Source organism: Wyeomyia smithii, chromosome 3 (assembly GCF_029784165.1).
Source record: "Wyeomyia smithii strain HCP4-BCI-WySm-NY-G18 chromosome 3, ASM2978416v1, whole genome shotgun sequence".
NCBI classification, from domain to species: Eukaryota; Metazoa; Arthropoda; class Insecta; order Diptera; family Culicidae; genus Wyeomyia; species Wyeomyia smithii.
In genome coordinates, this window is record NC_073696.1 from 134,908,987 (window position 1) to 134,921,991 (window position 13,005).

Below are 13,005 nucleotides of genomic sequence, written 5' to 3' on the forward strand. Positions count from 1 at the left end.
GAGGGAGGGGTCTCAAACTATCATAGAAACCTTTATCGGCACCCAATATCCCTACATACAAATTTTCACGTCAATCGGTTCGGTAGTTTTCGAGCCTATATGGATCAGACAAACAGACCGGACTGCATTTTTAGATGTATAGATAGATTACATCATGTGAATCTATTTTTACAAATAAAAGTTTGAATGAGAAAGGCTGGGTCAGACCGCTAGGTGGAGTAATTTAGGTTTTTGTAGTTGTTTTCATATTAGTCGTTAAAAGAATATTTAAAAAAATCGTTGAACGCTAATAAATTTGAATACCGTTTTTCACACATTTTACTTATTCGAAAATAATTGAACTAGTTATAATTCGAAAAACGTTCCAAAGCTCTCACTCTCTAAACAAATTTCAAATATATTGATTCGATTTCTTATTTACTAGCATGAATATAATCATAATTAATAGTTGCCGAATCGCGGGACTAAGAGCGTTTTAACAGTTTGTAGTTGTTCGTGTAACGATTTGCAGTAATGATTTTTCCAACCGTTGGTGTTTGTTCACCTACCGTCTGTACAGAAAAATTTGCCTGTGAGTGCAAGAGCACAGAGGATTTTATTTCTGCTATAGTTGCCCCGTTGGTTACTCACATTTGATTCTGCATCATTTTAGAAAGCAAATACTTACAGAGAAAATAGACAGGAATCACGAGAGCGCGAGAGTGAGTGTAGTCTGATGTCGAAAACGGGTTACTAATGACACTAGTGGAAGGAAAAACTCAGACGCGGAAAATTCTATTGTCAGTATCGAGTGTATGCGTTTCATGTTATTCTTGTGTAGAGTATTTTTATATCTAATGAATGAAGTAAGAAAAAAAGAACCACACTTAAAGCGCATAATTTCAGTGCTGTTGTTAAATATTTAGATTTAAACGTAAAAATACCTTCTGATCGTTGTGGAACCTAAAACTATGGTTTCGAGTTATTCTTATTAGCAGTGAATTGAATATTCGTGATTCACAAAGAGCACCTACTGGTTTGGATTAGTTTTTCTGGCTTTTTTTGCAATGTGTTTCGGCACCATTTCAGGAAAATGAAAAGAAGCTCAGAATGGGAAAGGAAAATGCCGCGAAGGATTTTTGTGTCTTGTCTGCATATGTTTCAGAAAGAGTGTAAAATTTAGTCATAATCTGGTTAATATTAACTGATTAAATGTGATTCAATAAAAAACAAAAAAAATGGATGAGAACTTCGCAGGATAACTCACATATCAATGCTGAATGAGCTCATTGCTTTGATTTGTATAAATGTTACGAGATTTTTCTTAGTGTCTTTTTTGATTCTTAGAAATATTGCATATATGTTCACTATTTGCATGGAAAATATAGTTAAATTGTAATGTTATAGTGTTATTTTTCAAAAAATCTCAAAATTCTGCTAAACAAGTATAGGTGTTTTTCAATTGTAGAACCGAACAGATGCATATAAACGCTTTATTACTATGATTCGTTGGAGTTTTTATTGGATGAAAATATATCTTGTATAAGGCATATGCGTGAGTTTACAATTAATCGATTTCAAAATTTTGGAAGAAACATCTTCGACTGAATTACAAATTAAAAAAGCTTTTCCGCTCTGACGTAGCTTTTCAGTCATTTCATCAGATAGAATCGTCAATGATTTCAGAAAACGACGTCTGTGGTTCAGCTAGAGTAGCTAATATTTATTTATATATATATAGGTACCAGTGTGCTCTCATCGAAAAAGAGAAGAACCTTTTCTGCTATGAGATGTAGTGGAAATCGGGTTTTGGCGGTCAGCGAATGCGTATACAATGCACTGTTAAGATTAACTTTATTCAATGTTCATCCTATGGGATATGTATGGTTTCCATGTGAAATAGCCTAACTAGAGATGCATAGTAAAATTATTCAAACTTCAAATGTGATCATTGCTTAATTTATTTTGACTTTAACCGTTTTGGTGAAGATCAGTACTGCAAATTATTGGTTCGTATTCGAAGTATTTGTATTGAACCGTGCCAAGTAAATTTTTTGCTAACTTTATATTGATTGTTAAACATAGGTTACACAATGTTTTTATTGTATTGTATTTATATTGAACCGTGCCAAGTAAATTTTTTTGCCAACTTTATATTGATTGATTATTCCAAGTTGAACATAGGTTACACAATGTTTTTAAGACTTCCCATTAACCTTTTCTTTTACACTGGATTGTTTAATATACTGATTACTTTCGTCACTCTTATAGTTTAGTTTTACCTAGAGTATTAGACGGATTCGCCAGAATAAATTGTAACAAGCGATACCAGTAGGAAAAACGAGATCAGCATAGTGAAGCAGATGCTTGAAAGGAAGAACAAAATAATACAAACAAGTGCAGATACAGTATTTTTCCCACAGTTATACAAAAACAATCATTACAACAGATTTCAACAATATTTGTCAGGTGTATTTTCAATTCGTTTCAATTGTTCATTTCCGGACTACTTCGTGATTAGGGCGAAGCTAGATAGGAAAACAAGCAAGGATTCGCCCTTATCACGAAGTAGTCCGGATTTGTTTGGAGTAGGCCCAATGAAAATCGTCGAGATTATCATTATCGTTTTAAATTGTGTTAAATTGTGAAACAAGCAATTGCTCAATGTTCTTTCCTGCGAAAACGAAAAACACAAAAGTTAACAGATATAAAAAAGGCATTTTTTTTAATGCCGATTTTTGATACATTTACTCTCAGCAGTATGAGAATATTGAAGGAACAAGCAAAGCAACAAAAAAAAAACTCATTCCAAATCAATTTGAGACTTTATTCAATTCGTTGATTTTTTGGTGTAGAAAGTATGTTTTTTTTTCTTTTTTCACACAAATGGGTTATATTGGTCAAGTATGTATATTCTTCAAACAAACTGAATGTATAATTTTCTTAGGTCGTGTATTGAAATCAAAATTTTCTGTCGCATTTTTTTTTCTATGAAATGGATTGACATGTCAACAAAACACGTATGCGAGTATCTTGATTAGTGTATCAATACGCATGCGTTTTAATTGCCAGGATGTGGGTAATAATCAAAGTGCAAGCTTACTAGGAAGCACCAATCTTGAAGTTGAATATTTGAAGGTAGAGACACAGATGCTTCGAATAGTTATCTTTCAGTGATTGTTCAATGGTATGTGTGTGCTGAACATTCAGCTGAGACAAAGTTATATTTAGTACTGAAAGTACATCGAATCACAATTACGAGAAAAATGTAGTGCTGTGTATGTATGCGTGGAAGAAAACATAATGGTACGTGCTATCTTGTCACGCATTGATGTAACGGTAATATAGGTTTCCATGCTAGCAATTCAAAAAATAATTCTGCTGGTAGTGAACGACAGAAAAGTTTACGAATAACTGTTTTCTCCTCGGCAACCCCTACTCATGTGCAAAAAGGAACAACAATAACAGATTTTGTCCTGTAATGTAGTTTGAACTCAAATAATATTATGTATAATGTAATGTTGAGTATCAAATATTGCATACGAAGAGCAATATGAGAATATATCCTGTAGTGCGAAAGTGTAATTTTAAAAAGAAAAGTTTTTAGTTATGATTTAATGGAATCATGCCACATGAAGCTGAATCATCGTCACTATCGTCATCGAGTTCGTTACAAGATATAAGCTATTGTTTTGATATCATAACTACAAGTAAATTGTGATAGTGTCCAGCCTAACCGGAAGCCCACAGATTTTTGAGGATATAATGCAAATATGGCTAGTAGTGTTTCGCAGCAAGGAGTAGCGAATTCCGCCGGTTTAAATGGAAATCAAAAGATTTGTGGTGGCCGCTATGATTTTGAGGACGGTGGCACATTCTGTGGCGGATGGGAGGATAATAAAGCACATGGTCACGGCGTTTGTACCGGTCCAAAAAATCAAGGTGCTTACTTCGGAGCTTGGCATTATGGTTTCGAGGTTTCGGGGGTTTATATATGGCCAAGGTAAGTATAAACTTTTATGCATGTCAACACTCGGGTACTTCAATATGCGTTGTAAAAATGTGTTAGTGAAACCACAGATAACAGATATCCAAGCTTATTTCGTTTCATGTGTAAAAAGATGCAACGGTTTTTAAGCATGTCGCAATACGCAGTATGGTGGCGCTAAGAACACTTAGTAGTCAATGATTTGATAAAATCGATAGTTTTCCAGCTCTTATCGATATTATTACAATAAGAAGGGTTGCCGTTTTTAATGTAGAAATTTTGAGCAGTCGTAATTTGTACATAATGGACGATTTCATTCATTTCCAGTTTATATTTGCAAAAAATTTGTTTGTTTTAGTGTTGATTTGAAAAAAAAAATGCACAGTGTTATATCGTTGCAAAAACAGCGACTCTATAATTTGTGTGAATTTTCATACGTCTGGCAGCTTTGACTATAATCCAGCGCTGCCATCACTTTAGTGGTTGAAGCTGAGTAAGAATTTGAAATCTTACACGCGATTTCTGGAGTTTTCTGTTCTAGCTTGGATATATGTTATCTGTAGTGAAACTAAATTTTTAACCCATTGATGGTTGAGTAGACATTTTGTTATTGTCGTAAAAAAAATCGGTCGGTGGGTTTTTGGGTAAATTTTACTGATATTTTTTTTTGTATATGATTGTTTCTACTTCGTATGCGATCGTCTGTACTGAAAGTTTACTTTATGTGACATAATTGCAACACTGTTATGTTCAATTGTCGAATTGGGCTATATACTTTTGATATAACGTTGTAAAGACACAACATTTGCGTAACTTTTACATATCAAATATTGTTGAACAATAGAATGGGGAATGGTCAACTGGGTTACATTCGTACAGATACATGCGAGTGTGTATATTTGTATATATAAAACCTGTAAGCCGCCGCCGCTGCAAGTACTTTGGTATGGGCGTGTCGTCGAGAATTTTTTTTTTCACGCCGACTTTCTTCCTGATTCTGGAATCGAGTAAAAGTTACATTAATTTTTTAATACTAATACAGTACTTGACATTTAGAGTGTTAAGTTGAAGCAAAGAGTTCTTCTGTTTATATGTTTTGTCATTGTGCGGCTTATTTCGTTTCATCTAAACATATAAAAATGCAGCTCTGTCTGTCTGTCTGTTTGTCTGTCTGTCTGTCTGTCTGATTCATATAGGCTTGGAAACTATCAAACCGATCGGCGTGAAATTTAGTATACAGGGGTTTTAGGGGCCGGGAAAGGTGACTAAGATAGTTCGAGACCCCTCCCTCTTCTGCAAGGGAGGGGTCCCATACAATTGAAACACAAATTTCTGCACATCTCGAAAACTAACCAAGCAAATGGAACCAAATTTGGCATGAGGATGTTTTTAGGAGTAACAAATATGTCCATGTTGGATCGACACCCTTCCCTCCTCTGGAAGGGAGGGGTCCCATACAAATGAAACCCAAATTTCTACACATCTCGAGGACTAACCAGGTAAATAGAACCAAATTTGGTAGGTGGATGTTTTAAGGGGTAACAAATATATCCATAATGGTTTGACACCCCTCCCTCTTCTACAAGGGAGGGGTTCCATACAAATGAAACACGAATTTCGCACAGCTCGAAAACCAATCAACCAAATACAACCAAATTTGGTATGTGAATATTTTTAGAGGTAACAAGTATGTCCATAATGGTTCGACTCCCCTCCCTCTTCTGTGAGGGAGGGGTTCATAACAAATGAAACAGAAATTTCTGCTTATCTCGAGAAATACCCAACTAAATGGAACCAAATTTGGCAGATGATTGTTTTTAGGGGTAACAATTATAATGGTTTGACACCCTTCTATCTTCTATAAGGGAGGGGTCCCATACAAATGAAACTCACATTACGCCCAGCTCGAGAACCAATCAAGCGAATATAACCAAATTTGGTAGGTGAATGTTTTTAGGTGTAACAAATAATGCTTCGACACCCTTCCTTCTTCTGGCATGTCTCCAAATACCATTTCGAAATCCAAGATGGCGACTTCCGGTTTCTGAAAAACAGCGGCAAATGACCGAATACCACCCAATATGGGTATTTCCGGGATTGTTATGATGCACTGAAGCCACAAATCGACTTCAGACAACACTTTGAATTGTAAGATGGCGACTTCCGGTGTCTGGAAAACAGCCGAAAATGACTATATACAACCCAATATGGGTGTTTCTTTAACCAGATTGACGCTCAGAGGCCAGAAATTGTTTACAAATGCCATTTTGAAATCCAAGATGGCGACTTCCGGTTTCTGCAAAACAGCGGCAAATGACCAAATACCACCCAATATGGGTATTTCCGGGATTGTTATGATGCACTGAAGCCACAAATCGACCTCAGATAAAATTTCGAATTGAAGATGGCGACTTCCGGTGTCTGGGAAACAGCCGAAAATGGCCAAATACCACCCAGTATGAATGTTTCTTTAACCAGATTGACGCTCAGAGGCCAAAATTTATCTCCTAACTCCATTCTGAAATCCAAGATGGCGACCTCCGGTTTCTGAAAAACAGCGGCAAATGACCAAATACCACCCAATATGGGTATTTCCGGGATTGTTATGATGCACTGAAGCCACAAATCGACCTCAGACAATATTTTGAATTGTAAGATGGCGACTTCCGGTGTCTGTAAAACAGCCGAAAATGACTATATACAACCCAATATGGGTGTTTCTTTAACCAGATTGACGCTCAGAGGCCAGAAATTGTTTACAAATGCCATTTTGAAATCCAAGATGGCGACCTCCGGTTTCTGAAAAACAGCGGCAAATGACCAAATACCACCCAATATGGGTATTTCCGGGATTGTTATGATGCACTGAAGCCACAAATCAACCTCAGACAACATTTTGAATTGTAAGATGACGACTTCCGGTGTCTGGAAAACAGCCGAATATGACTAAATACAACCCAATATGGTTGTTTCTTTAACCAGATTGACGCTCAGAGACCAGAAATTGTTTACAAATGCCAATTTGAAATACAAGATGGCGACTTCCGGTTTCTGCAAAACAGCGGCAAATTACCAAATACCACCTAATATGGGTATTTCCGGAATTGCTATGATGCATTGAAGCCACAAATCGACATCAGACAATATTTTGAATTGTAAGATGGCGACTTCCGGTGTCCGGAATACCACCCAATATGAGTATCTCTGGAACGAGAATGAAGCTGAAAATTGACCTCAGACACCATAATGAATTGTAAGATGGCAACTTCCGGTTTCTAAAAAACAGCCAAAAATGGCCGATTTCCATACAATATGAGACTGGGACACGGTTATATGGGAAAAAAGCGATGGTGTTATTTTTTCGCTCCCATTCACCTTTCGTGTTCCTTATGGGTCCTATAACAACTGTGTAACTTTTCAGATCGATCGGTGAAACGCTCGATTTGCGCCCGATTTTTAAAGCTTCCATACGATTTTATATGGGAAAAACCACTTTTTCATAACTTTTTCTATAGAGATGTCCAGTTGGCTCCTAAAAATATATCAATACATGATATTTATAGGAAATTTTCCTGGGAAAAATTCTTCCGAAGACCGTAAGGCGCTACCTTGCTTGTGAAAAAAGATATTCACCCCAGACTGATTGAATATCTGACGAACGGCTCACCATTGAATTTTACTAGCAATACTGCTGCAGCATGCTGCTGTTCAATCATGTGATGAGAGTTGATGTCGCTTAAATTTATCTTGGAGGCTTCCCCGAAGATACTATGAGCAAAAATCACACTTTGAAAATTAATTCCACGCGAAATTATTTCTCATACTTTGCATATAGCAGCATGCTATAGCAGTGTTGCTGGAAAATTCCAATGGTAAGCCGTCCGTCAGACATTCAATCAGTTTGGGGTGAATAGCTGTTTCTACAAGCATCGTAGCACCTTACGGTCCAGGAAAATTTCCTACAAATATCATGTATTGATATTTTTTTAAGAGCCAACTTAACATCTCTAGAGAATAAGTATTGATAAAGTGGATTTTACCATATAAAATCGTATGGAAACTTTGAAAATCGGGCGCAAATCGGGTGTTCCACCGAACAATCTGAAAAGTTACACAGTTGTTATGGGACCCATAAGGAACACGAAAAGTGCATGGGAGCTAACATTTATTTTTCGTCCCACCCTAATGAGTATCTTCGGAACCAGAATGATACACAGGAGCTAGAATCGACCACAGACACCATTTTGAATTCGAAGATGGTGACATCCGGTTTCTGGAAAACAGCCGAAAACACCCAATATGGGTGTTTCTTAAACCAGAATGACGCTCAGGGGCCAGAAATTGTCTTCAAATGCCATTCTTAAATCCAAGATGGCGACTTACGGTTCCTGAAAAATAGCCCAAAGTGACCAAATACCACCCAATATGAGTATCACCGGATCCAGAATGATGCAACAACAGTTTGAATTGAAAAATGGCAACTTCTGGGAAACAGGCGAAAAGGTCATGTACAAAAGCCAAAAGTCGAGGATGTTGCCATTCCGATAAAACCAATCATTTTTAAACGATATAATCCAATCGCAACGAATCAATGAATTTGAAATGTTTAAAATTATTAAATTAAACACTAAAACAGGCGGGACGAAGTTTGCCGGGTCAGCTAGTGTGTAAAAAGATGCAACGGTTTTTTAGCATGTCGCAATACGTAGTATGGTGGCGCTAAGAACATTTAATGGTCAATGATTTGATAAAATCGATAGTTTTCCAGCTCTTATCGATATTATTACAATAAGAAGGGTTGCCGTTTTTAATGTAGAAATTTTGAGCAGTCGTAATTTGTACATAATCGACGATTTCATTTATTCCCAGTTCATATTTGCGAGAAATTTGTTTGTTTTAGTGTTGATTTGAAAAAAAAAATGCACAAAATCAGTGTTATATCGTTGCAAATACAGCGACTCTATAATTTGTGTGAATTTTCATACGTCTGGCAGCTTTGACTATAATCCAGCGCTGCCATCACTTCAGTGGTTAAAGCCGAGTAAGAATTTGAAATCTTACACGCGATTTCTGGAGTTTTCTGTTCTAGCTTGGATATATGTTATCTGTGGTGAAGCTAAATTTTTAACCCATTGATGGTTGAGTGGACAGTTTGTTATTATCGTAAAAAAAAGATCGGTCGGTGGGCTTTTGGGTAAATTTTACTGATATTTTTTTTTGTATATGATTGTTTCTACTTCGTATGCGATCGTCTGTACTGAAAGTTTTCTGTATGTGACATAATTGTAACACTGTTATGTTCAACTGTCGGATTGGGCTATATACTTTTGATATAACGTTGTAAAGACACAACATTTGCGTAACTTTTACATATCAAATATTGTTGAACATTAGAATGGGGAATGGTCAACTGGGTTACATTCGTACAGATACATGCGAGTGTGTATATTTGTATATATAAAACCTGTAAGCCGCCGCCGCTGCCAGTACTTTGGTATGGGCGTGTCGTCGAGAATTTTTTTCACGCCGACTTTTTTCCTGATTCTGGAATTGAGTAAAAGTTACATTAATTTTATAATACTAATACAGTACTTGACATTCAGAGTGTTAAGTTGAAGCAAAGAGTTCTTCTGTTTATATGTTTTGTCATTGTGCGGTTTAAAAATGTTAGTAACTTAATAAAGAAATGAATGTTTGGAATAGTGATGGGAAACTTATCGATACTTATCGATAATATCGATAGATGCAGGACATCGATATTATCGTTAATTTCTTGACGTTAACGATAATTATCGATATTTTAAGGGTGAGCAGGGTGAGCACAAGTCAGTGCGGCTGGTTACTGGAGGAGACCCAAAAGAATGAGACCTCACCTACCCTTCCCCAGGAGTTGCTTTTGTCGCTAGGTATTTGTTGGGTGCTGCTATTCGACAAGATTTAGCATTGTTGGGGGTGGTGTGAAGGTTCGTCCCTGACCTTTTCAAATGTTAATCCAGATAAATTTTCAAACGCAAGTTTGCAAAGTTGCTTGGTTTAATAAGACCTACCCACCCACAATGTTCGATTGAATTCTGCTAGAGTACTGCAAGCTCAAAGAAATATAGTACCCAACAGGGAAAAACCGCCAAACCCTTACTTAATAAATTCATACCTCGATGATTTCTTGGCGAATTTTCAATCTTTGGCTACCAATAAACCCGAAATAAATTCTGATTTATTGACAACATATAAACCTAAGTGAAACAGAATGTCAGAAAAAGTTCTACGCGTTGCAAAAATGTACACTTTGACACACACTCCGGAAATCCGAAACATTTCCAGTGACCCTTGGTCACGTCCAGTTCTCAAGTAATACTAGGAAACTAGGACAGTTTTCCAGTAAAATGAAACCTGTTTTGTCAGAATTGATTCATTTTTCGTGAAGTATTGGCCATTTAAAAATTGACAGAATTTTGCCTGCTTCAATTATTTCCCTTATTATACAACCTTCAAAATAAACTTCGGCTTGAAACTACTCCGTAGAAAGGACTCCCGGCGTAAAACCCGAAGAATTTCAAAAACAATTATTTTTCATTTATTTTTATTTGAATTTTCATTCGCAGTATCGTAAGATTTGTCATTCAAGGCCTTAACACAATGGATACGTTGCGGTTGCGTTTGCGGCAATTTGACAGTTAGCCCATACATATACTGTCAAATTGACGTCAACGCAACGCAAACATATCCATTCTGTTTGGGCCATCACTGTCTCTGTTTTTAACAAATTTATATAGCAAAATTGCATTTGTCGAATAACGTTTGTGGTAAAAACAATGGACAAAAATTGCCGATTTTTCATGGGTTTACCTTTAATCGTACTGACGAAATTACTCATGCATCATCAATCATAGTTACCCATGAGTTAGCCTAAAAAAAATTGACAGCTTTATCAGTCAAACTTTAACTGTGATGGCGAAAAAAGTGAAGCTACTCCGTTCAGAAGTGTGCGCGTTCAAAGAACGGTACCCCGCCGCGTCAAAAACGAACATCGTGCGGCACTTTGTGGACGCCGGGTATGCCGGTTCTGGCATCTACAACATTTTGACACTATTGGACAACGATCAGAGCATCGAAAGAAAGCCCGGTTTCGGACGGCCAACGACCCTGAGCGACAAGAAGCTTCAAAGGATGCTGAAGAGGAATACCGAGGGAAAAGTGGCTAAATCGCTGCGTGCCCTTGGCCGAGAGATTGGTGCATGCTCTAAAACAGTGAAAAAGTATCTGGAGAACATGGACATACATGCAGGAAGCGGCAGTCCCATCCACTGGTCTCGGAGCTGCAGGCAATGACGCAGCGACAGCGGTTGAATAAGATGGTCAAGTCGATTTTCCCGGCGAATCGCGACGTGGCAGTGGTGATGGACGACTAGACCAATCTCACCCTGGATGGCAACGACTAGCAGGGCAGGGAAGTAAAGTTTATTTCACAGACCAAGTTCCCCAAGAAGGTGCGGCTGTGGTTGACAATCAGCGAGAAAGGGATGTCAAAGTTGCTCTTCTTTCACTCCGGGCTGGCTGTGAATATTATAGTACGAAGTGCCTGACAGAAGTTGCGTCGTTCATCAAGAAATACCATAAGCGCAAAGACACGGTGTTCTGGCCAGATTTGACGTCGGCCAACTACTCGAAGCGATCGTTGGAGGAAATGGAGCGGCTGAATATCGATGTGGTACCGAAGTCGGCGAATCCGCCCAATGCCCCCACCTGCTTCCCATCGAGAATTTCTGGGCAAACTTGAAGCGCAAGATCTATTCCAACAATTTTGTCGCGAAAACGGAGGAGGGATTGATAAAGACTTTAAAAACATGGCTACACGCATGTTTTCGTCCGCCATGGCGAATGTTCCGGTTAACTGCCGGAAGGCCGCACGCAAGGACGTAATATTTTTTTTTGCGAGGAAGCTAACATGATAACCTTCCATGGGAAATTTATCCAACTCAATTATCTGTCCTAGTTTTTTTTTTCATCACCATCTGAAATAGTTTTTTTCGTCACCATCTGAAATAGTTTTTTTCATCATCATCTGAAAAATTTTTTTTACCGCAAACGTAAGCTGTCAAATTATCGATACTTATCGATAATATCGATAAAAGCCCCGAAATTATCGATTGTTATCGATGTCCGTTTTGGGCGATATTTCCCATCACTAGTTTGGAAAATTTCACGTGTATAAAAGATTAAACTTTTTGGTAAAAATTAAAGTTTTCTAAAATTCTTGATATTGTGCTGAAATAAAGAACAAATTAAATCAGTTCAGTTACAAAATCGATAATAGACTTTTCGCAAGAAATCATGATGGATTTCGTCCTAAATTTTCAAAATGGCAAGGTGAAGTTTTTTTCTATAGAAATCTTCAAGCACGTTGTACGTTTGGCAACTATAAAAAAAAGCGCTTAAAAGATCTTCAAAACTTTTTGAAGGTGACTTAACAGTTCATATAAATATTCTGAAAACTATTCACAACGATTCCATAGTAAACAGTAATGAAGACTGGATGAAGAAAAGATACAATTTTGAACGACGATTTGGATTGTTTAAACTTGGTCGTGATGTTTGGGAACGCGCTGGTCCCGATCTCCACCCAGGATCAATCATTTTCTACACAGATGGTTCAGAAACGAACAATCGAGTGGGAGTAGGGGTAAGTGGTCCAGGAATAGACCTATCAATTCCAATGGGTCAACTGTATTTCAAGCTGAAGTTCAAGCAATTCTAGAATATTCGGTCTACGCGGAAAATACAGGCACTGAAAAATTTGCTTTCTGTCCGACAGTCAAGCAGTTTTGAATGCTCTGAAGTCTGCGACATGCACATCAAAACTTGTTTGGGGGTGTGTTCAATCATTCGAACACTTGGTTGTTATAATCGAATGAATAGGTAGGTTCCTGGTCACTGTGGAATCTATGAAAATGAAAGAGCCGTTGAACTGGCAAGAATTGGATCATCTTATCAGCGCAATAGAACCTTTCTGTGGTCTATCCGCTTCCTCCCTTATAATG

At 37.5% G+C, this 13,005-nt stretch overlaps 1 protein-coding gene across 21 annotated transcripts in view; it reads left to right on the forward strand.

Moving 5' to 3' along the window:
* Positions 1-721: 721 nt before the first annotated feature.
* Positions 722-13,005, forward strand: part of LOC129732840 (junctophilin-1-like) — a 101,869-nt gene continuing 89,585 nt past the window's right edge. Inside the window, exons 1-4 of one of the 21 annotated variants that reach the window (XM_055694149.1) lie at positions 852-1,015; positions 2,251-2,448; positions 2,927-3,318; positions 3,433-3,982. In XM_055694149.1, the coding sequence (XP_055550124.1) occupies positions 3,753-3,982 (230 nt within the window). In that variant the 5' untranslated portion in view covers positions 852-1,015; positions 2,251-2,448; positions 2,927-3,318; positions 3,433-3,752. Of the gene's footprint in view, positions 1,016-2,250; positions 2,449-2,926; positions 3,983-13,005 lie in introns of those variants that run through there. The other 20 variants (XM_055694152.1, XM_055694148.1, XM_055694151.1 and 17 more) reach the window with 20 other exon arrangements.